Raw genomic sequence first — 25,461 nt, forward strand, 5'->3', positions numbered from 1 at the left:
GGCACACAAAGGTGTCGGTGACGAATCCACTCGCGTCCATCTGTTTTGCAATACTACGGTAGGACAGTAGTCTAAAATCAGTTACATCCAAAACTCATGTGGGCCATACCACACACAAAAGAATGGGGATTGAACGCCAGGAGTGACAGAAGTTTTCTATCAGGATGATATTTGTGTCCACATTTTATCTGAGTGGGTAATAACCATATAAACATCATGGTCAGCTCCACAAATGTTTCAACGGTACGTCTCCGTTCCCACCGTTTCGTTTGCTGTGGTCCATCTGAGTTTTGGTCATGCCTGATTCTTAGATTCATATCTTATTGTGGTCTTTCAAAACAGATAGACGGAGTGGATTTGTCACGGACATGCCCGTGGACCCCACACAGCCCCAGGCACAGGCATATCTCCATGTCGGAAGCGGATTGCGTCCGACCCTGCCCGGACGATAATCCGTCCGGACAGTGCTCTGTGAGGCCCACCTTAATGTAAGGGTATTATCCACGCCGTTCATCCATTTTATCAGATAATTTTACGGTAAAAAAGACCAAAATCAGCTACATACACATCTCCAGTAGACCACACCAAAGGAAGCAGCGGTGATAATGACACCCACCGTTGAAACCGTTTTAGTGGCCAACTTGTTGTTTTATTTACCATCCAACCTATTCATAAGGTCATGTAGACCTGGATGAAGTGAAAACACAAATACCAGCTTGATCCGAAACTTTTGCAGCACACAAGAAGTTCTTAATGGTGACCGTTCAATCACCACTTTGTGGTCCACTTAAGCCTTGGTTCTACCTCGTTTTTCGTTTCAAATTCTAAAATCATCTGTAAATATGGATGGACGGCATGGATTAAACCCTTACAAACACGATGGGCCCAACGGAGCCCTACCCGGACGGATTATCGTCCCGGAGGGGGTAGGACGCAATCCGCTTCCGATGAATACATCAATCACATGTATACCGTCCCCTGTTGGAACGGTCCTCTTATGACATCCAACGGTTCAAATTGGAGGAACACGGGTGGCACGTACGATGATTATCCTACCCATGTTCCCAGATCGATCACACGTGTGCCACCCCCCCTGTGTGATAGGTGGCCGTGGTTGTACGACAGTTCCCGCCACTCTCGCCAAAGGAAAGGACGAATTCAGACAGGAGCTTCCCACGCGGCAACTTCAAAAGAAAATGTTATAGGAGTTTTCCGTCTAACAATAATTAAGAAGGGCAAATCAGTCATTCTAACGTCCTTCGTATTTCAGTTCGTGGTTCAAAAATGCGGAGAAAAGACGGGAGGAGAAGAATAGGACGTAAGGACGAATTCAGAGAGAGAGATAGAGCTTGGATTTGTTACTGTAATGGAAGAGATGAAGATGAAATTCATCAAGAAGGCTATATGTGGTAATCAAGAAGAAGAAGAAGAAGCACGATCGAGAGACGACACCCTTTCGAGCTTTTCAGATGGAATTCTTCCATCTCTCGGCGCCCGTGGTGTTAACAAAATAAAGCTCCGGAGCTTTATCATATCTCCTTACGATAGTCAATACAGGTTCATTTCTTCGTAGCATTCATTGTTAATAATAATATTATTATTATTTTGAATTCCTGAAATGGGATGTTCTTGTTTCCTACACTAGTTTTAGAGATTTTATTATTATTATTATTTTTTAATGGTTAGTTTTTCTTGTTTTGTTATAGATTTCATGTTGAAAATGCAATCACATTTAATTCTGTTTTAGAATAATCATGTTCCCACGATCTTGAACTTATACAAATTCAATCTGGCAAATGCAAAAGGAAAGATGAGTTAAAATCTATACACATGTTGAACGATGGACGTCTAGATGTAATTCTTCTACATCATCAACCGTCTAGATCAATTTGGCTTACCTTGGCTCTCTTCCTCCCAATTTTCTCTTATATCCATGAATCATGTATTTCTATTACTATTAAATTAATTAATGAAATAGTTAATGGTTGAGTGACCGTTATCATTTTTGTAATGACAAATTTTGTATACGTGTTCCTAAGAATGGAATGTGTCCATTTTTCGTGGTCTCAAAAGCATGTAGAAACACATAAAAATTCTTGAATGGAAATTGAAAAGAAATGTAGCTCCAATGCCTTCGGAAATGATAAGATCTTTGCCGCAAGAAGAAGGGGTTGATCCTTATGTATCATCTTGACTTGGTTATGCTTCTTCTCTTTTTTCTTTTTTCTTTTTAACAATACCTTGTCATGTTCTTCTTCCACCAATATTGAATAGAACATGCTGGACAAAATCTTTTTCCTGTAAAGCCTGATCAATTTATATCGAAAAAATTGTACGGATTTTATGAAACAAAGTGCTATGTCTCCAATTTGTAGTCAAATTGTATATCCGATAGGAGCAGTTGACAATTGAATCCAAATTGCGTGAAGGAGGAGAGGGTATGAAAAGGGTGGCATAAGGTGTGCTATAGTTTGTTATCTTTCAAGGTGACATTTCCACTTTATTGGTGTTTAAACAAGTTTGCAAGAAGTTATAACAAATATGCCTTCAGGATACAATAAGCTTTTTATTATTATTATTATTATTTTTCACTTATGGAGAAATGTAGGCTTTAACCTGCAAGACCAGAAATCACAAGTTTGCAAGTTTCCCTTGACTCTCTCTTTTTTTCTTTTTTTTTGCAATTTATCTCGTGACTTCTTTAAAATTTGCAGTTTATCCCCTAAAAATTTTACAACTTTTCAAATTAATCCCCCAAAAAAAAAAAAAACAGTGGAGAAAGAGGAGATTATCAGGAAAAAATAGTGTATCTAGAATTACTCAAAGTTGAATTTTTATAAAGTAGCAAGAGACACTAAGAGTTCCTTTCATGCCTTTTTTATGGTGGGATCTTTTCACTAATGTCATCTTTCCACGGCCATTTGAATTTCAAGTTCATGAAAAGACAAAACTTCTCACTGAGAGTCTCACAAACAACAATCAACTGACACCAAAAGCAACTACAAGTTTTTTTTTTTCGTTTTTCTTTTTTGGAAAAAATCCAACATTGCATGTCTTGCTCACCGGCTGGTCGCATGAGTAGGACATCATAGGTACACTACATGGAACCCACTGTAAACATGGTGGTCATTAGTTTAAACCTCTCAACACATTTGGAATGTCCATGACATCCAACCGTCTATGTTACTTTTTGTGCCTTTGAAAGCTAATGGGTATCCACTTTAGCCAAGATCTGGATTACCATTTTATCAAGTAATGTAGCATGATTACTTTGTGGGAATATATGTTGATCAAGTGCCTTTAATCCTAGTACTACAATTGAGTTTTCGATTCGATCGAAATATTTTTGAAAATTTTATTTTGCTCGCTAGACGTTTTTAGACGTCGTCAATTCTATTGACAGAGGTGTTGATTCGATCGACAGTGCGCGCAGGTTCTGTGTTACTGTGGGTTTCATTTCTAATCCTATATGAAGTGTATAAATATGACTCCTAATTGGGGATTATGGTTAATACAAAAGATCTTAACACTTAAAGAGGGTTCTAAAGGGAGGAAACTAGGGTTAGTTTTCATCTATAAGTTGTTTCATCACTTCTAATGTTTCTAATATAGTGGATTGATTGTCGCTTTGTGCCATGGTTTTTTCCCGCTAAGGTTTTTCACATAAAATATGTGTTCTCTGTTTTTGCTTATTCTTTTTCATTCTCTATTACTTGTTTAATTCGTTTTGAGGTTGCTTTTGCACCTATTAATTGGTTTCCACACCCAACAAATGGTATCATAGTGTATGTTAGGTTATCAGATTGAATATGAAAACATGGCATCAATAGGATCGAATGTGAAGTTTGAGACAACAATGTTCACAGGTAAAAATAACTTTGAACTATGGAGGTTGACGATGAAAGCCTTCTGCAACATGCACTCTTTGGAACAACAAAATATTTGAAATCTATGAAGAAAGAGGATTGGGATGAACTTAATCAAAGGGCAATTAGTATAATTAATTATACTTTGTTGATGAAGTCCTTTATAATGTTATTGATGAAACGACTACCACAGAATTATGAGTGAAGTTAGAGAGCATCTACATGATAAAGTCGCTCAACAATCACCTATATCTGAAGAGAGATTTCTATACTCTAAAGATGACAGATGGGTTAGATCTCTTTGAGTACATTAACGTCTTCAACAAATTGATTTGCAAGTTGCCAAGCGTGGGAGTAGAGATTGATTAAGATGATAAAGCCTTAATTTTTTGACGTCTTTGTCGAAGTCCTATGAGTATCTGGTTGATACTCTATGCTATGGTAGGGATACTTTGGACATCAATACCATTATCTTAGCCCTTTAGTCGAAGTAATTGAGAAGGAAGAGCAGATGTGAAGGTTCTTCTACGGATGCATTGTTTACTCAAGGAAGAACGTTTGAGTAAAAAAAAAAATGAAAAGTTGCGATTTAGATCCAAGTCGAAGGGTAAAGGAAAGTTGAAGTGTCGGAATTGTAGGAAGATGCAATATACGAAGAGGACTATTAAAATTTTCAAACTCAGAATGAGGATAAATTAGATTATTCACCGAAGGAAGCCAATTCAGCGGAATCTGGTAAAGGAATAAGTGGTTATGACGTGTTGTCAGTGTCTAAGGTCAATCACTTATACAATGTGTGGATTTTGGATATGGGGGCATCGTATCATATGTATCCCTATCGGAGTTGGTTTACTACATATAGTGAGTATGATGGTTGCATGGTTCTTATGGGCAATGATCATGTATGTAAGATGATAAAAATTGATTTGGTTCACATCAGGATGCTTGATGGGGTGAAGTGTACTATGACCGATGTGAGGCATGTTCTAGATTTAAAAAAAGAAAAATCTTATCTATCTAAGAGCTCTAGATGCACTTAGGTGTAAGTTCTAGGGCTGTATAATAACCGAGTTATCTCGGTTAGCTCGCTTGACTCGAAAAAGCTCGATTTGAAACTGAGTTCGAGCCGAGTGGAGCTGATTTTTTGAGCTCGAAAAAATTTCAATCCGAGTTCGATCTTGCCTGAACTTGACTCTACTCGGATTGAACCAGTTCGGTGACTCGGTTACTTTGATATTGATGTTACTCACTAAGTGTTTGATGAAATAACTCAATGACGTGTCGGCTGGTGGCAAGGAAGGTATGTTTCATCAAACAAATACCATTTTTTCTTGATTTTGATGTTGCCTACAAGGTGTTTGATGAAATACTTGTAAAACCATTGCTGGTGTGTTACATACAGTGAGAATTTGAAGGTGCAATCCATGTGTTTGTGAAAATACTGCACAGGTGAACTTGGCTCGATCTTGGCTCGAACTCGACTCGAACTGGCCTAAGCTATGTTGACCGAACTAAGCCGAGCTGGCAAATCAGGCTTGAGGATCGAGCCGAGTTCGAGTTGAGGTCAGCTAGTGGCCAAGCCGAGTCGGGATCTGCTAAGCTCGACTCGATTCGACTCGTGTACACCACTTCTAGTAAGTTCGCCAATTATGAAGGTATCCTAAAGGTTTCAAAAGGGACACTCACAATTATGAAGGTATATAAGAGTGGAAATCTTTATCAGTTGATTGAGAATACTATATTAGGTGGAGTAGCAACGTCTACAGTGGAGTTCATGTTAGCACGTTTGTGGCATACTCACCTAAGCCACATGAGTGAGTGTGGTATGAAAGTACTTCTTAATCGTTGCTTAAATGATGTTTTTAGTGTTTTATTTTATATATATATATTTATATATATTACATAATATATATATATATATATATATATATATATATATATATATATATATATATATATATATATATGAGCATTAATTGCATGTATGGAAAATAATCAAGATTAAGCTTTAAAACTGAAAAATATGTTATTAAAGGTCAGCTAGATTATGTGTATTTGGATGTCAGGGGGGTCGTCGTCCATTGTTTCTAGACGAGTGTTGTCATTTTTTTTTTGGTTACATTTATTGACAATTTCTATAGAAATGCTTAGGTTTATTTTATAAAGCATAAATCTAATGTGCTTGAAACTTTCAAGACCTGAAAGGCAATGGTTGAAAAATGGACATGACGAAAGGTGAAAATTCTAAGGACAGATAACAGTAAAGAATTTAATTCAAATGAGTTTAATCAATATTGTAAGAACGAGGTAATAATGAGCCACAACATAGTGAGGCACACACCAAAGTAGAATAGTGTTCCTAAATGTATGAACTAGACTCTTTTGGAAAGGGCCTAGAATATGTTGAGCAATTTTGAGTTACGCAAGGAAATATGGGCTGAGGACATTTCTACAACTCTATTTAATGAATCGATCCTCATTTATAGTCATTAATTGTAAACTTTTAGAAGAAGTATGAAGTGGTTAGGCAATTAATTATTTGGGATTGTGCATATTTGGTTGTAATGCTTACTCTCATGTACTATCAATTGAGTGAGATAAACTAGACCAAAGGGCAAAGTAGTGCACTTTTGTCGACTATGGTGATGGGGTGAAATGATACAAATTGTATAACTAGGTTTCATGAAAAATTATATTTAATCAAGACATCAAGTTTAATGAAGGTTCCTAGTTTTGGAAGGATAAGCACGAAGAAATGAAAAAAAATCAGCAATTGATGTTGAAACAGATAAAGGTGAAACACTTGAAGAAGCTGAGCCGTAGATAGACATACATGAAGAGTTGATGCCATTGCCTGTTAAGAGAAATCTACTAAGGGATTGCAGATTACCGTTGAGATATAGGGATGACTCAAACGTTGCATTTGCTCCAATTTCAGATGAAGGAGATCATCTACTTCTCAAGAAGCTCTAGAATATAGAGATGTAGAGAAGTTAATGGCAGTGATTCATGATGAGATAAACTCATTGTACAAGAATGAAACATGAGAGTTGGTGGAGCTTCCCATTAAGCGGAAAGCGATCGGTTACAATTGGATTTATCGGAAGAAACTGGATAAGTACAAGGCTAGACTGGTATCGATGGATATGATTAGAAGGAGGGTGTCGACTTTGGTGAGATATTCATGCTAGTTGTAAAGCAAGTATCTATCAAATTTATATTGGTGTCGGTTGCCAGTACAATCTGAAACTAGAATAGGTAGATGTGAATGCTGCACTTTTACAAGGGGAAGTAGAAGAACAGATCTACATTAAATAACCTGAAGGGTTCAAAATGCAGAAAAATGAGAATATAGTTTGTAGGTTAAAGAGGTCGTTGTACGGCCTGAAACAGTTGCTTAGGCAGTGGTACAAGAAGGTTTGATTCTTTCATATTGAGTTGGCAGTTTATCAAAAGTGAATTCGATCATTGTGTTTATTTTAGATAACTAAGTGACGAAGAATTCATTATTTTGGTGTTGTATGTTGATAATATGTTTATCGTTAACTATAACATATTTGAAATCAACATATTAAAGGCTAGATTATCCAAGATATTTGAGATGAAAGATTTAGGAAATGAGTAGGTTATGGTTGTCTTAAGAGGAGTATGCTAAGAAGGTCTTGGTCAAGTTTGGACTTAAAAGGCTAAACCGATTAACATACCCCATGTTACTTACTTTTAGTTTTCTTCAGAGCAATGTCTTATGTCAGATGAAGAAAAGCGGTATATGTTTTGTGTGCCCCACTCGAGAATGATTGGAAATCTTATGTATGTCATGGTATATATCAGACCGGATATTTCACATGCAGTGACTGTTGTGAGAAGATACATGTCAAACCCTGGAAAACAACATTGGAAAGCAGTGAAATGGTTATTTCGTTACATACAAGGTACAATATAGTACGTCTTGATATTTGAAAATTCTAATGAGAAACTTGCAAGCTATGTGGATGTAAATTATGCAGGGAATGTGGATAATAGAATGTTGACTTTCGGTTACTCATTTATGTAAGTGGGTGAAGCAATCAGTTGGATATTGAAGCTTTAGTTTTTTTTATTGTACTTTCCACAACCGAAGCTGAATATATAGCAACGATGAAAGCATTCAAGGAAGATATTTGGTTGAAATGAATGATGAATAAGTTAATGCTTTAGCAAGAAGTCGTACTTGTGCATTGTGACAGCGAGAATGCTTTCAATTTGGCAAAGAACTTGGTGTATCACTACTGAACTAAACACATTAATGTTCGTCATCATTTTATCCAGAAAATGTTAGAAGAAAGCTGTGTTACTTTTGAGAAAATTCACACCAGTGAGAATTTGGCGAACATGCTTATGAAGGTTGTTCCTGTAGAAAAGTTCAGGTTTTGCTCAACTTCGCTAGGCATGGCAAAGAAGAGATGAAGACGAATTGTGCACGAGAAGCGATGATGATAGTGTTACTATTGAAGATTAGAGATGGTGATAGCAGCTTGGAGCAGTGGAGCTAGAGGATTAAAGCCATAGCGGAGATTGTTGATTGAGTACCTTTAATCCTAGTACTAGAACAGAGTTTTCGATTTGATCGAAATTTTTTCAAAAATTTCAATTTGGTCACTGGACTTGTCAATTCGATCAACAGAGGTATCGATTCGATCAATGGTTTGTCGAGTCCTATCGATTCGATCGACAATCAGATCAATAGTGCATACAAGTTCTACGTAAGTGCAAGTTTTGTTTCTAATTCTATATGAAGTTTATAAATACAACTCCTAATTGGAAATTAGGGTAATTACGAAAGAGCTTAGAACACAGAGGGTTTTAAAGGGAGGAAACTAGGGTTTTCATATGTAAGTTATTCTATCTCTTGTAATACTTCTTGTATAGGGGATTGATCGTCACTGTGTGTTGTGGTTTTTCTCCTGTAAGGGTTTTCCCCGTAAAATATGTATTCTTTGTGTTTGCTTGTTCTCTCTTTCTTTCTTTTTTTCTCTATTGCTTGTTTGATTCATTTTGAGGTTGCTTTCATGCCCATTAAAAGGTTTTAGTGCCCACCATTATATGTGTTCAATTGCATCTTACAAGTTATGCTTAGAATTTATAGTATAGATAGATACATAAATCTGATGTTTTATGCTTACTATGTAGGATGTAATAAGAAAAATAGTAGAAAGAGAGGGAGAGTAAGGCATAAAATTCAATAATGGTGTATTTGAATCGCTGAATGAGAAGCAGAGATGGTGTTTCTATAAAAACCTGTCTCCATTGATTTATTTTAATTTTTTTTGTTTTTTTCAACTTCCTAAAAACACCATTTTCACTTCTTTTTTCTTTTCAAATTTAACTAGAGTAGCATCTCGACCTGCAGTTTTACCAAATACTATTTGAATTTCAAGTACTACTTGTAAATGAACATCCCATGCATGTGGGAATGCTTGGAGCATGCATTTTTAAATTTGCAACTTAAAAATTACCATTTTAAAATTTACCATGCACGTGGGAATGCTTGAGCGACGCGGAGTGGTACAACACGTTTCGTCCTTCCAGGTGAGACACTTGCCCCGGGTGGATCAGATTATGCTCCCTTATTGCTCTCTTGTCAGATTGTCCCGTCTACATACTCTAAGCCTTTTTAGATTTCAGCCTATGTTATTATTACATGAATCATTCAAATAATTAGTAAAGGATGCGTGGATTTTGGACGTGACTGGGCAGCCTATGATTATTCTCCAAAGAAAACTGAAGAGTGTGAAGATGGCGCTGGAAGTCTGAAATAAGAAAGTGTTTAGCAATGCCTTTCATAAGATCAAGGAAGTGGAGGAGAAAATTGCTCGAGTAGAAGCTTTAGCACAAGATTGTCTAAATTTGCCGAAGCAGGAGAGATTGAAGGCCACGAAAAACCACCTTTCTGCCCTAAAACTGATGGAGGAGGTTTTCTGGAAGAAGAAATCGATGAATAGACAGCTCAAAGAGGGAGATCGCAACATGAAGTTCTTCCATTGCAAGGCAAATGAAATAGCCTGGAATCTACATTTACGGAAATAGAGCTGGATTCAGGGGAAAAGACAATAGATTAGTCGACTATTAAAGAAGAGGTGGTCAATTTCTTCGCCAAGCTACTACAGGCTGAAATAACCAAAACTATTGGGGATTTTTTGGATGTTATCTGATGCAGAGCAAGTCGCAAATACTTTTATGGCAAAGATGGACCAGAGGAGGCCCGATCAGAGTTGGAAATGATCTGGACCGTTAGAACATTAAAACAGTCATATCTCACAAACCAGGATGAGTTGTTCAACATATCATATATGATTGTAGGTAGGAGTTATGCCCAACATGAAAAGGGCTTAGAAAAGTTGGGAGAATAACATGGTTAGGCTAAATCGGACACTTACTATTTTTGGCCAAAAACCATGAAGTGTGGTAGGAATGGTGAAGTCTATAAATTGTAAGTTTACTATTTATAGTAAGTCACGTTTTTAGGGAGTTCGAGTCTAAAACTTCATCCTAGGTTTGATCTCATTATGTAAAGGATTATAATTTCGTTTTTTTAAAAAATAAAAAATAAAAAATCATCAAATGATTTATTAGAAATTATTTCTATTTTTATCCCTTGTGAATTCGAGGAAGCTCTGTAAGGAGTCTAGAGAGCTCCGTGGATTCGGAGTAGTTATTCCCTGAGGAAGAGTGATCAACCTCATCGCATACTTCCCTGCGTCATGATCCTGGGATTGATCCCTGTTGTAGACAACAAAGCCCTTTTTTATCTCCACTATCTTTAGAGGATGTGAGGAACGCAGTAGAGGCTTTGCCCAAAGATGGGCCTCTGGGCCGGTTGGTTTTTCAGGGGTGTTTTTTATTGCCTGTTGGGAAACAGTTGGTCTGGATATCTTGAAGGTGGTTCAGGCTCTTTTCCGAGTAGGAGACATCCCTTGAGCGTTCACTACTTCTCTCATATGCCTCATCCTAAAATCGTCCAATCCAGATAAGTTCTTAGAATACTGCCCTATTAATTTGTGCAACTGCATTTATAACAATTTTCTAAAGTGATCGCTAAAAGGCTGAATAGTCTTCTCCCCATAACCATTTCTGCAGAGCAGGGCACTTTTGTTCAAAGTAGTTCTATTATAGAAAGTGTTGCCTTAGCCCAGGAAGTCTTTAGAGATATCAACAGGAAAGTCCAAGGTGACGACGTCCTTCTTAAGATTGATATGGAGAACGCGTACAACAGGGTAGATTGGGATTTTCTGATTACGGTGCTAAGGAAATTCAGCTTCTACAATCAATGGATTTCTCTTGTTGAGAAGTGTTGGGCACTTGCTGGTTTCTGTTTTGTTGAATGGTGAAGCGTGTGGCTTCTTCAAGTCGTCTTGCGGCCTCTGCCAAGGGTACTCTATATTCCCCTAATAGTTTATTTTGGTTGTTGAGGCCTTTAGCAGATGATTAAGAAGGCTAGCAGAGAGAGGTTTTTGTCAACCGTTCAAGCTCCATCGAGGGTTCCTGCTGGTTACACAATTGCTTTATGCAAATGACACGATGGTTTTTACCAATGGTAGCAGTATTTCGCTGAAAGTTGTTGTGTTGTTCTTGAGCAAGTACGAGGCTATCTCTGGGCTGAAGATTAAAAAAAATAGAAGAGCAGCTTTATTACTACCTCTTATCAATCAATTGTGAGAATTAGAGCTATAGAGAGAGTGTTGGGTATTGCCCATACGGTGGCCCAACTCCTACTGTCTTTGAGTCCCCATTTACAAGGGAAAGTCGATGAGTATTTTCTTCCTTTGGTAGAAAAGATACAAAACCGGGTTGCTGGTTGGAAGTCCAGGTTTCTCGCACAAGAAGGCAGATTGGTGCTGTTCAACCACGTTCTTTATAGCCTCCCAGTGAATACCCTTGCAGCGGCAGATGTCCTTAGGGGAATGTTAAAAATTCTAGAGAAAATACTTGCTAAATTTTTCTGGGGCTGTGAGGAAAGGAAGACGAAATGTCACTGGACCAATTGGAAATGGACCTCTCTGCCAAAGTCTGAGAGAGGGTTGGGTGTTAGACCGCTCAAAGGAGTGTTGAAGTACTTTAGGCTCAGGCTAATATGGGCAGTAAGGTTCGAGACCAGAAGCAACGCCTAGACTTCTTTCATGTGTCTGAAATACAACAGTAACTTATCCTCCTCAGGCAATGAGCAACCTAAATACCACTTCTCTCCTTTATGAATTGGTTTAAGAAAGAACTTCTAGACTATCGAAGCTAACTTGCACTAGCTGATAGGAAGCAGGCAATGTGACTTTTGGGATAAGGACTAGACAGACATGGTCCGTCGGCAGCTTGGAGGTTAAGGCAGCCCCTGGTCAGTCTCCAAAACATTCGTGTGGAGGATGTTCTCAGACCGGAAGGTATACTGCAGCAGGTTCAGTTATACTCAGTTCTCTCGCAGATTGTTCTTGACCATATTAGGGACAAGAGGCTGTGTACTACTTCATGCAAAGACAGGTGCGTGTGGATTGGTTCCCTGTCTGGTGAATTTGCAGTGAACTCTGTGTAGAACATCAATAGACCTGTAGAGGATCAAAAAGCTTGGGCTAAGTGGGTGTGTCATGTGAAGCTGTCACTGAAGATTGCATTATTCAGCTGGAAAGTTCTGCAAAGAGCAATTCCGGTCGATGGGAGAGTGGAAGATAAAGGCATACATATGGTATCAAAATGTTGTTTCGGATTTGGCGTCACATGTATGGAGCTATTTCAGCTGTATTTTCGAGATTGCTTTTTGGGGTGGGCCAAGTTGTGATGGGGAGGGCCAACCAATGGTGGCTGGCAGCTTCCAACTCTGATTGTTTTTATATTTTACAGGGCCTTAACCCCTTATTTGATATTTTGGGAAGTGTAGAATGACTCATGAAAGAAACGGAACCAGTTTCAGGTGAACATAGTTAAGGTCATCAACGTAATCTCACGAATTTATAAATGGATGAAATTGATCGGTCTTTCTTTCCCAGCCCCAAAATCTGCCAAGTTTTCAAGGCAGCTGGCCTTCCAGGCCATTGGTATTAGCATGGGGCGTGAAGTCCACCGAAGCCTGTCTGTGGTTAAGTGGATGAGGCCTAGAGAGGGCTGGGTAAAAGTTAATGTTGACGGGTCCTCCCGGGGTAACCCAGGGCTTTCTAGGGGTGGGGGAGTTTGCAGGGACCGAGATGGGAACTTTCTCTTCACTTTCTCCTTAAGTTATGTGCTCGGTTCCAATACTCGGGCCAAAGTCAAAGCATTGGTTGAAGGGCTGCTTCTTTGCACAAACCAGGGCTTCTTGAAAGTAGAAGTGAAGAGTGATTCCATGATTGTAGTTGATATGCTCAACAAGAGGTCCCTATTGAGGATGTGGTATTGTGGGAGTCAGGTTGACTTGTTCAGAAGTCGGACTTTAGGATCTCCGTAGCGCCAAGGGAAGCTAACATTGTGGCGGACAGCTTGGCAAGATGGGGCAGCGAGTATCAGGCTAAGGGACTCCTTTATTCGCTATCAGATTTGCTACCTCCCATTAGAGGGAATTTACTACTAGATAGAGTTGGAGTGGGTTCCTTGAGAGAAAGAGTGTATGGCTTATTTATAGAGTAAATTGCGGGGTATATGATAGGTGGGCCCCGAGTTTTTTTTTTTTTTTTTGTGCCGCAGCCCCTGCCCGAATGTAATAGGGTTGTACACCTTCTCCTTTTCCAAGAATAAGATTTATTTTCCAAAAAAAAAAAAATTTGCAATTTACAAAGGCACTAGTGTAGATATCACTAGTGTGGCTAGTTCAAAGTGATCCAGCTGATTCTACTGCTGGGCTCCTATCGTTGTTTACGCTGTGATAAAAAGCTGATCAGGATAGATCCTAACCATCACTTGGAGAGCTTTTCTACTTGGGTGTTGGCCATTTGTGTTTTGCTTATAATCCTTTTGCATGCTCAAAAAGTAATCTTATTCGTGGCTAGGAGGTACCTGGAATTGAACAATAAAACTTTGTGAGGAATGGTCCTTCATCAATAATACATTTCATTAACTTATGTATAGTTTCAATGATCAGGCACCTCAATTTGTATGGATGATGCTATTTTGGACAATGCTGGAACCATGGTGAGGCAAGGTGGCCCACCATTTGGATGGTGTAGTTTGGTGTGCATGTATGACATGTAGAAAAGATGCGCTGTGGCACCCAACTTGTAGGCTATATTATTTAGATAAAAATCCAATAAAAAGAAAATTGTCAAAAGTTTCATTTATCAAATTAATCCAATCCTTTTCTTCTTATTGCAGAGCCATTATTATAGAATCTTCCAATGAATGGTAACTTTAATAAATCTCTTTTAATTTGAAGTCTGGATTAAGAGCTCAAAATCAGGTGTTTGCTGTGGGATATAATAGTTATATGCTTAGAAACAAGATGTTTTAGGCGGTTTTTATGACCCATTTTCTAGTCATTTGAAAAAAAAAAAAGGAACATTTCATGTGGTTTGAATTACTGATATTTCAAGGTCTTCCTTATAGAGTTTTGTACTTTAAATTGGGTGAATAAGTTTTAAAAAATGCATGAATTTGACTATAGTTCAATTACTTAGGAGCTTTACCCACTGAACATGACAAAAGAAAATTTGCTCGAATTCACATCGATGTGAATTCCTTGTGTGTAGAATATGGGAGACTTTTCTGATCATTCTGGTTATCTATTCGGCTTGGGTAGCTCCATTCGAATTTGGGTTCCAAGAGCAAGACATTGGAGGCCTAGCTTTCACCGACAATGTTGTCAATTCATTCTTTGCCGTAGACATCGTCCTGACCTTCTTCGTAGCCTATCTTGATAAAGCGACGTATCTGCTTGTTGATGATCCGAAGAAGATCGCTTGGAGGTATGCAAGGACCTGGTTGATTCTAGATCTTCTCTCCACCATTCCCATAGAGTTGGTCCATTCGATCTTGCCACAGAATATCCATTGGTATGGCTTCTTTAACATGCTCCGGCTTTGGCGTCTCCGAAGAGTCAGCCGCCTTTTTGCCAGGTACAACTGGTTCCAATTCCCCATGTATTGATGATAGGTTGCATTTGGCTTGGACCTTGAGAAGAGCAATTCACAATCTTTTGAGATTTCTGCAACTTTGGGATTTCCAAAAATCATAAAACAATACTCATGTCAATGTGAAAGTGCTCTTTCTTTCGAATAACACACAGATTCAGAAGAGCGTCAATTTGTTTTTTTTGGAAATTCTATTTGGAGCAGACATTCCAACAGAACAAGTTAATTTTCTCTGCTCCTGAAATGGCTGTGAGCTGAAAGCAACCTGAATGTCTGAACTAACTGGTTTGAAGTTCAGAATTAGGATGAGGGGTTCAAGAATCTTGAAAGAGATGTTACGGGATCAATGGTCATGATTTGTATATTTTGCACAAGTGGGGTCCAATGGTGATCTAGGCTCTTGATCCAACGAGCCCTATGATACATTGAAGGGCTGACCCACTTAGTTTTCACAAGTAGACATGGACCTTGTGCAGCTATGAATCCTTGTTCAATGAAAAGAAGGCCAAAGATTGGATCACAAGGGTCTTTCAAACTAGGAAACTTTTGTGGGCCACAGTCCATCCATGGAGCCACCGGATCAATGATCTGGATAACTGAAATCCTACCAATCAGGTCAAGGATTGTATAATTCCAAATCTTGGAAATGGGAAGCAGTCATTTCGATCGTTTGGCAACCTGGAATTCACAAGTTAACTAAAGAGTTTGTTTCCATGAAAGAAATTCCCTTGGAAAATGACTCTGTCAATCATGTTTGGCAACCAGGAATGTAATTCTGTGGCATCCATAAACTGTGTTTGGGTACTGGGAATTCATTCCATTCAAAGGTCTATTTATGAAACAAATTTAAAAAATATGACTGTTGAGAGGGAATTCATTCACCTGGAATTTGCAAGAATGGGTCTTTTCCTGAAATTGGATTCCAACTGGAATCCATTTCTCACCCTTGTTCAGGTTGCGAAACGAAAGAATTTGACCTACTTAAGGTTTCGGTTTCCAGCAGTGTACTTTTTCAGTTTCCGTGGAACTATGGATCTAATGTTTTGACTGTAAAGATCCACATCTTGCAGTTTTTGCAACTATTTACAAATTCAGATCAGTGAAATACACATACACTTTTGTTCTGCGATTCGACAGATTAGAGAAAGATAGGAACTTCAACTACTTTTGGGTCAGATGCGCGAAGCTCATCTGTGTAAGAATCTTGGAACTTGTTTTTTCCTTCTGTTCTTGCAGTGGGAATCGTCAGCATTAGCTGTCTTATAAGATTGTTTTCTTATAGGTGACTCTACTTGCAGTTCATTGTGGAGGGTGCTTCTTTCATCTTATCGCCGCAAGGTACCACAACCCACTTCAAACATGGATCGGAGCTTTCTGGAACAACTTCCATGAGATTAACGTCTGGAAGCGTTATGTTATTTCAATGTACTGGTCAATCACCACCCTTGCAACCGTCGGGTATGGTGATTTACATCCTATGAATCCAGCCGAGATGATCTTCGACAGCTTCTACATGCTCTTCAATCTTGGAATGACAGCATATTTGACCGGGAACATGACTAATTTGATCGTCCATGGCACTAGTCGAACTAGAAGATTTGTGAGTTTTGTTTTTTTTTTTTTTTTTTCTCACTTTTGGTTGTCCCATTGTGGTATCAGGTGCATTTGGTTGCACCAAATTTCATGATATCTCATGAAATTTGGTGCAACCAAGCACACCCATATACGACGATGCATTGGCACCCACTAGCTTTTTAAGAGTTCCATTTGGTTCTGATTTCTTTTGCATGGATTTTTCCCCATCTTTTGTGGAATTGTAGAGGGAAACAATTCAAGCGGCTTCAGCTTTTGCACAAAGACACCAGCTTCCGGTCCGCCTGCAAGATCAGATGCTTGCACACCTAAGTTTGAAGTTCAGGACGGACTCAGAGGGGTTGCACCAGCAAGAGACTCTCGACGCCCTTCCGAAAGCCATCCGATCCAGCATTTCACATCACCTCTTTTACTCCATCGTTGACAAGGTCTACTTGTTCCAAGGGGTGTCACATGATTTGCTTTTTCAGCTGGTAGGACACCGTAGACGCTTGTGTCATCCACTGTTTTAAAACATTTGTTATCATTGTGATGTGCAAGGGTGTAATGGCTACATTGGTTTTTTTTTATTTTTTATGTTACACTTCTTCCTACGGAAAACTGGTACATTTAACTGATGTGATATGCAGTGGCCAGTAGTCTGAGCTATGGTCTTATCAAGTACTTAAATCTAAACAGTAGGTTTTTACCTTGAACCTCTTTTGTTCTGCTTTGAAAGGTCTCCGAAATGAGAGCAGAGTATTTTCCTCCCAAGGAAGACGTGATCCTCCAGAATGAAGCACCGACCGATTTCTACATGCTGGTGACTGGTTCTGTGGTAATTGCTAACTTTCCTGTTTCTTGAATTGAATTGCGGTTGCGTTTGGATTCACAAGTGAATCGAATTGCAAACATCCAGTTTAACCCAAGGGGGGAGAACAACAGAAATTAATGATGATTCTGATAGAGAGGTGGTTAGACCAATATTATAAGATAGGATTGACTTGTAATTATCTCTCAATGAGCCGTAAATTATCTTTTAGTTTCCTAATAGAAACCAACTGTATCTATGCAACTGTTATTAATACAATCCCCTTCTTTTCTCTTCACAAGTTGAGAGAGAGAGAGAGAGAGAGAGAGAGAGAGAGAGAGAGAGAGAGAGAGAGAGAGAGAGAGCTGTTCAATCTCAAGGTTCCTAATTGAAACCAACTATATGAAGCGACTCTCTCTCTCTCTCTCTCTCTCTCTCTCTCTCTCTCTCTCTAACTTGAGAAGGGTAGTGAGAAGAGAAAATAGGAGGATTGTATTAATAATAGATGTACAGATATAGTTGGTTTCAAATAATAATCTCTTAATGGGCCGTAAATTATCTATTAATTTGCGTGTCCAAAACCAACTGTATCTATACAACTATTATTAGTACAATCCCTTCTCTTCTTAAGTTTTGTGTGTGTGTGTGTGTGTGTGAGAGAGAGAGAGAGAGAGAGAGAGAGAGAGAGAGAGAGAGAGAGAGTTTCCATACAAGATGACACAGAAATGCTTGGAAAAGAGATTGTGTTAATAGTAGTTCTATAGATATAATTGGTTATGAATTAGGAAACTAACAGATAATTCCAACTCATTAAGATAATTCTACTAAATTCTAGGCTATAGTCTTGGTAGAATCTCTTCTTTATTAGTTTTTTTTTTTTTCTCTCTCTCTTGTATATTAGCTTCCTAGTATTGAATAATGGCTAATTAGCCCCAAAAATTGCAGTTACATTCCATTCAAGCTCAACTTGGAAGTGATGTAATTGCAATTTGAGGCCAAACTTCAATATGAATGCTAAGGAAGGTAAATACAAGTAACAAGTGCGATTTTATTGTGCATCCAAACCAAGGTTGAAAATATTAATATTTGGAGCTGGCATTGGTCGGCCATAACCTATACATGACAGTATGTATCACCACACATTTGGCACATAGGTGTGAATTATTGCAATTTACATGGGAAATTCTACCCACCTTCGTGGGGATGTTAGCAACATCCCCAATCTTTTAAATATCTGGGATGGCCAATCATCGACCCTGGCTGTCCATTCAGTCAGACCACTAGGGAAAGCCATTGTGCAGAAGATCACAGAGGTTAGATGATCCTAATTCCTGATCATTTGAATGTGGGCCATTTTGTTACAACCTCTCATTTCTCATGAGCCATAGTTTTGATTGTTAGCATCACCATACAAAGGTTGTTCTTTGGAATCATATACATTCAATGGTGGGGCATATCAAATAGATGTTTTGAGATGATAATTGGAGCTAATTATGTTTTTCTCCACACCATCTTGACTGTCCACTTCTCGTGCTATCAATTGGATTATTAGGATAATCTAATCAGGGTGATGTTTCCACAATGGCTTTCCCATAGTGTTATGAATGATGGACTATCCGGATTGATGTTTGGACATGACAAATTTTAGGGAGCATTGCTAACATTCCCATCTCTGAAGCTTGAAGGCTTGAGAGTTTTGGACTATCATCATTCTAATTCTCAATCAAAATTATGTAATTTACCATTTATCTCCATTCTTTCTCGTAATCATTGCAATTGATGCTTTCTCATTTTCACATCACTTTTCAGGAGCTGCTGGAATATAAAAATGGAAAAGAACAGGCAAGATTGAGTTTACGCTTCATAGCTTCTACAGAGCACTTGGTTTCTCAAATAGCATTAGTATAACACGGGCCTATGAACCATTGCAGGTTGTTAGAGAGACAAAGATGGGGAATCTTGTTGGAGAGATTGGAGTGCTCTGTTACAGGCCACAACTGTTCACCGCCCGCACCAAGCGGTTGAGCCAGCTGTTGCGGTTGAGTCGTAATTCCTTCTTGAACCTTGTTCAGTCCAATGTTGGTGATGGGACCATAATCATGAATAATTTCCTTGAGGTTTGTAACACTGTTTTAGAGATTTTACACTAATATGAAATAATGTGCTGCTACAATGTCAGTTTGGTTTGTTCCATGTAACAAGGAATGGCGCATTTTTTAACCCCCCCAAAAAATGTGTTTGGACACATGTCAACAAAACTAAGAAAACCTTAATTAATCCTTTATGCTTGCATTTTTTTATACAATTAACCTAGTTCTTAGATATGTGTAGATCAGTAGATCCTTTTTCTTTCTAGCTAATGCATATAGGAAAATGATCAAATGCAAATGTTTTCACCACAAACATGGTGCAAATTAGTTGTGTGGGACACATCATGATGTGTTCATGACACCCACTCCGACCATCATGCATGCCCTCCCACTGCTAGTTGTTCATGCTTGTCTGGCCCACCTGAGTCATGGATTGGCATGATTTTTGGGCCCAGGGCCAAACAAGGGAGGGCGTGCATGGAGTTTTTTTCATGAACACATTGTGGTGGGGCCCACACAACTCGTCTGCACTATAATTATATTGAAAACATTTGCACCAGATCATGACCCATGCATATGTGGACTGAAAACATACAATACATAATATGCATATTCCATTATGATTGTGCTAGTACGGACGTGAAGACGTGTCAGTTTTCTACAGTCCATGAATTTAACAAACCATTTTCATGTCACCAGCACACATGTCCATGTCCGTTGTATATGAGGATTGTTCCATTCCACCAGTCACAAACAACTCATCTCTTGAGAAGGGAACTATCAAGTGAAGCTGTTCAAAAGAGTTCTTTTATGCTATGTTTGGAAATCACTATTGAATTGAATCGCAATACATAATTCGATAATGTGGAAATGACCAAATTGTAATCAGCTTCTCTGCTATGGAGTCGCTAGGTTCCTAACCGCCAATTACATTCCTTTCAAGATAGACTTAAAAAGAATGTAATTTCGATTTGGGAAAATACTATTTTGAGTTCTAGGAAACATTATTACAATTTGATCATTTCCCTTGATTGAGCTGAATGTTCACAGTTCAAGTCAGCTGAGCATCCAAACACACCTCTATTCCTTCATTAAATCCAACTGCATTGTTATGTTCATAGTCTTTGAAAAAAGATTGAAAAATGGGACACAAGATATGGTAAATCTGCTTCAATACAATCTCAAAATGTAGGTTAAATTGTAATATTGTGCTGAACATTAGTCTTTTTTATTCCATCATGCAGCATTTGAAAGGGATGAACGATCCAGTGATGGAAGCAGTTCTAGCAGATACAGAAAAGATTCTGGCCCGCGGTAGAATGGACCTGCCTCTCACTCTATGCTTTGCTGCAAGTAGAGGAGATGACAGTTTGCTGCAACAGCTATTGAAGCGTGGTTTGGACCCCAATGAATCAGATAAGAGTGGCCGGACTGCACTGGTGTGTGAAAATTCATCCATGTGGTTTATCATTGAGTAATGAACACATACAACAATAGCATGCTAAGCTTACCATGATACACTGAATTCCCCACCAATGTGTCACGTGTAAGACATCCGAGCGGTCCAAATGTGGGACCCCATCATGAAGATTGCCCGGGTTACTAATTGGTCTCATCCACTCAACAGGGGAATATCACTAGTCGTCCATCGATTTTGATGATATGCCCTATCTAATGAGTTGATTAAGCCGATCTTTGTTATTGGGCCCACCTTTTGGATGGGTCATCATTTGCAGGAAATACAGTGTAGCATGGTAAGCTTAGCATGCTATGGTTGTATCTGATCATTCCTCTTTTATACATTGATAGTATCTGTTCTGGGGCAGTCCCTAATTCAGTTTTTGATTTTTATTTTTTTTATGTGTGGTCAGCATATATCAGCATCAAAAGGAAGTGAGAATTGCGCTCTCATCCTACTAGATTATGGGGCAGACCCCAATTGCAGAGGTACATTCCAATGTTTCGTAAATCTTTGATCATATCATCTGATCGTAAATACTGGTTTTTACGTGTGCCATGCAGATGCCTCAATCCAGACCATCAAAATCAAGGGCCCACTTAGGGTGGGATATAAACGGAAACTCGCTTTGATTCGGAAGTCCTGGCTATCTCAACATTTGCTTGTTAAATTTTGAACCTTTGATTGTTTTCATATTTAACCACACCAAGATTCTATGAAGCAGTTTTGTTCCCAGAAAAATGTACATGTGGGTCACGCTTTCGATGATCCAAATTTTTCATAAGGCGGGCATCCATTGCTGATGGGAGACACCCCAAGAATCTCCCACTAAAAAACTGTAGACATTTGATGCTTTCCCCATAGACTGTATACTATTGGCCATAATTACCCTGCCTATGTGGCACCAATTGGATGGCTATTATCATCCTACAGAGGCGAGTGGGGTCGTGGCCCTTGCAGTGATGGAGCACACCAGACGAATGGCTTATATTACTGACCGCACCCTATGTCGTATACCAAATTACTAATTGTTATGTTGTCTTTGTTCTAGAATGATTATCTGTTTGTTAGATTCTGAATTTCATTTCAGTTTATTTAATGGATACAGATTCGGAGGGAAGTGTTCCTCTTTGGGAAGCAATACTTGAAAGGCACAAATCAATGATCAAACTTCTGATTGACAATGGCGCGGATATCATTTCCAGCAATGTGGGTCAGTTTGCATGCATGGCTGTCGAGAAGAACAGCTTAGAAATCCTTAATGACATTGTCCTTTGTGGAGGCAATCCAACAGTCCCTAGGAGCGATGGGATGACCGCACTCCATGTTGCAGTTAATCAAGGGAATCCGAAAATAGTCCAGTTCCTGTTAGACCATGGAGCCAACATTGACAAGCCTGATGCCAACGGTTGTACTCCAAGGAGCCTTGTGGATCATCAAGACAATGAAGAGATAAAAGCTCTCTTCCAAGCCAAGAAGGATTGCGGCAACCACGCCGCCATCACAGTCACTGAGACAAGTGTCCCACTCAGTCTGAAGTTCAGGAATGAGCTTCCAGTCCCCCATCTCTCTCTTGAAAGCATGCCCCGCTCAAACAGCGTATCCTCTCAGCGTAGTGGCCTTCGTAGACGTAAGGCTAGCAATTTCCACAACTCGCTCTTTGGGATCATGTCAGCCGCTTGTGCAAGTGAGATGAGCCCACGTGCAAGCGAGATGAGCCCACGATCGCTCGTGGACAGCATGGTGGGCCAGGGGATGTGGGTGGGCCAGCATCCTAGAGTGATGATCAGTTGCGCTGGAAAGAGCGAATCGCCTGGAAAGCTTATACTCGTACCTTCATCACTTCAGGAGCTGCTTCACATTGGTGCTCAGAAATTTGGGTTCATGCCCAACAGAGTCCTTACCAAAGATGGAGCTGAAATTGATGATGTGGGAGTGATAAGGGATGGTGATCATCTTATTCTTGTTGGTGATGATGACCTGGACCAAGATAAGAAAAACAAAATGTGGAGATAAGGGCAGGATGTCATATGGATGATAACTTCATTTGTTCAAACCAAAGCTCATCTTTTTGCCATTTGGTGATCGCCATGTGGCATAGCACGCTTGATATGGACCAGAAGCTGATGGGCCACTCTTTTGTTTTGATTGATCTTTTGGGTATCTTGGAGGAAGCCAGTGGGAAGTGGGGCATGGATGACAACTTACACTTGTTCAAACCATATACACCGTGTTTCTCTACTTTATGTTATTAGAGTAGCATTACAAGGATTCTATTCTAATACCAAAAATAGAAGAATGGGTTTCTTGAATTTGAAGGATGTGATAGGCTCCCATAAAAGAAGATGATGTACACAGAGAGAGGGAGAGTAACGATTTGGCAGTATGCCACCATAATTGTCTAACTCCTATAAAAGTATTGATGCTTATGTTCCTCAATATTCTTTTGTTTGTAAGATTGGAAGACAGTCATAAGTATTAAGAAAATGATGATTCATGAACTCGACTTGTGATCTTAGCTCTTGAGAGAAGTTCAAATCTAGCTAGGAGACCCAAATTCTTGTATATTTCATATTGCGAGCTTTAGTGTCTTATCATATTGACAATGACATTGGTACCAGATACTGCATGGACATGTGCAAGATATGGTTGAACAATCTCCTATTGTATTTAGGCTACTCCCAAACTCTGCCTGGAAGCAATGCGCCGAGCTCTCTCCATAGCCTGGATAAAGGAGGGTTGTGTTCAATCCGTGGTAAAAGAAGAGATGAGAGAGAGAGAGAGAGAGAGAGAGAGAGAGAGAGAGAGAGAGAGAGAGAGAGAGAGAGAGAGAGAGAGAGAGAGATTGTTGTTCCTCTCTCCAACTCATTTTATTATAGTTAAGCACTGAATTATAAACACACTCCAATGCAAAAATACAAGTATCACAACAGAATGTCAGGTCAGCAGCCAGCTGTAGAACTTTTGCCTAGCAATCATAGGAATTCTTGTTTCAGGCCTCATGAAACAGGAATCATGAAGCAACCCCAAATAGCTGGGACCAGGTTATGATAATGATGATGGTATTTGAATATCCTAGCAATCTTCTAATGGTACTTAAGAATTTTGTATAGGATGCGGAGTCGTTTCCCTCCCCATGTCTGTATCAATACCTTTACATTGGCTGTCATGAATTCTGAGATGTGCTTTGGCAAAATTCATTGAATTCTTTGCAAAATAGAAGTAAATCTAGCTTTTCCTGTGTTTGTTACAGTAAAATGAATACATTGTCTTTTCCTAGTATTTATGTGATTCCTGACATGCAGTAAATCAGTTTTACAAATGCAATTCTTTCTGTTTGCTCATTTTTCTCCCATGATACATACATGCAGTGGATCAGGACTTTTTTTTTTCATTGTGAACCTTTCACCCATCCCAATATCTGTAATTTCAAGCATTTTGGAGCTCCACACCGTCCAGTACCCCCATATGGCAAGTTCGTGACTCAAAACATTGTTGGTGAACCTTATTTTTAAGAAACGAGGCATGATGGGCCTCCCAATCTAGAGACTTGAACTCAATCCACTGATGCAAGTTCTGAACAAGTTCATAAAAAGGAGCCTGTTTCTATGGCATGCGCACACTTTTATGTGGGGTAGGGTAAAGGCACACCGACTTGTCAACGAGCCCGATGATGGAGACCTTTCATCCTAAATTGTCATCAGTCCCCTCACAAAGGACGACCACATAATAATGATAGTAAACACAGGTACATCCTATAACCTGCTAGGTGGTCATGGCACAACAAGGTATGGTGACCCATGCCCACAACTCTCCCTTAGTCACTAACCATTGTGTCCACTCGCAAATTTCCAAGGATAACTAAAGGAATCCCTCTTCTTTAACCCATGTTCGCATACTTTTAAGGTGCAACCCCACCCCCCACACACACACACACACACACACACACACACATATATGGCATTGGAACCTGTCCATCTCAGACCTGTGGTCATCATGATCTATAGATAAGATCATCAATATCACATCCATGTACGAACATGTTCTACATTTTTTTTGGGCACAACTTCAACAATCTTCCACTTTTCCTAAAAGTAATCATGATCAAGAACCTTAAGTACACATGTCGAATGCGACATCATAACAACAAGCAAGATATTGAAATAGTCATATTGCTCCTCTCATGAAAGTCCATAGTCTCTTTAATGGTAATTCTCATTGCCTACCATGTGTAGTGTAATCATAGTATAGGACTATACTACGTAAAATCAGTGTTTTAAATAGGGTAGCGTGATGCGTAGCACTCAGCCCTCTATAGTGTGTAGTGTAAATACGTAGCGTGTAGCGTAAGCTACATGATACTTCTATTTTTTAATTTAAAAATAGGACAAATATAATAAATAGTGGAAAAAAGGAAAAGAAAAATATAAAAATGCCTAAAAGATGATTCATATTATCAATTATAAGCATGTTCAAATGATTTATTAGTAATCATTTATCAAAAGCCACTCTACATATATAAGCCAAATCAAATAATTATCACATCATCAATTTTCTAAGCAAGCCACTTTAATTAATAATATCTAATTGAAACCATAAGTCA

At 39.0% G+C, this 25,461-nt stretch overlaps 1 protein-coding gene across 1 annotated transcript; it reads left to right on the forward strand.

Annotated features, from left to right (window-relative positions):
* The first annotated feature begins 1,338 nt into the window (after positions 1-1,338).
* LOC131223256 (potassium channel AKT1-like) lies at positions 1,339-24,245 on the forward strand. The gene is made up of 11 exons (XM_058218600.1): positions 1,339-1,557; positions 14,546-14,911; positions 16,064-16,121; positions 16,209-16,526; positions 16,747-16,992; positions 17,238-17,336; positions 19,119-19,151; positions 19,241-19,426; positions 20,644-20,838; positions 21,271-21,346; positions 21,967-24,245. The coding sequence occupies exons 1-11, from the start codon at positions 1,367-1,369 to the stop codon at positions 22,872-22,874; spliced, it is 2,676 nt and encodes an 891-aa protein (XP_058074583.1). The 5' UTR covers positions 1,339-1,366; the 3' UTR covers positions 22,875-24,245.
* The last annotated feature ends 1,216 nt before the right edge of the window (positions 24,246-25,461 follow it).

This window comes from Magnolia sinica, chromosome 13 (genome assembly GCF_029962835.1).
Source record: "Magnolia sinica isolate HGM2019 chromosome 13, MsV1, whole genome shotgun sequence".
NCBI lineage: Eukaryota > Viridiplantae > Streptophyta > Magnoliopsida > Magnoliales > Magnoliaceae > Magnolia > Magnolia sinica.

Coding starts and splice junctions, on each gene's coding strand:
- LOC131223256 (XM_058218600.1), top strand. CDS start 1,367: ATGGAAGAGATGAAGATGAAATTCATCAAGAAGGCTATATGTGGTAAT. Junction 16,122..16,208: donor GATGCGCGAAGCTCATCTGT/GTAAGAATCTTG, acceptor GTTTTCTTATAG/GTGACTCTACTTGCAGTTCA. Junction 16,527..16,746: donor CTAGTCGAACTAGAAGATTT/GTGAGTTTTGTT, acceptor GTGGAATTGTAG/AGGGAAACAATTCAAGCGGC.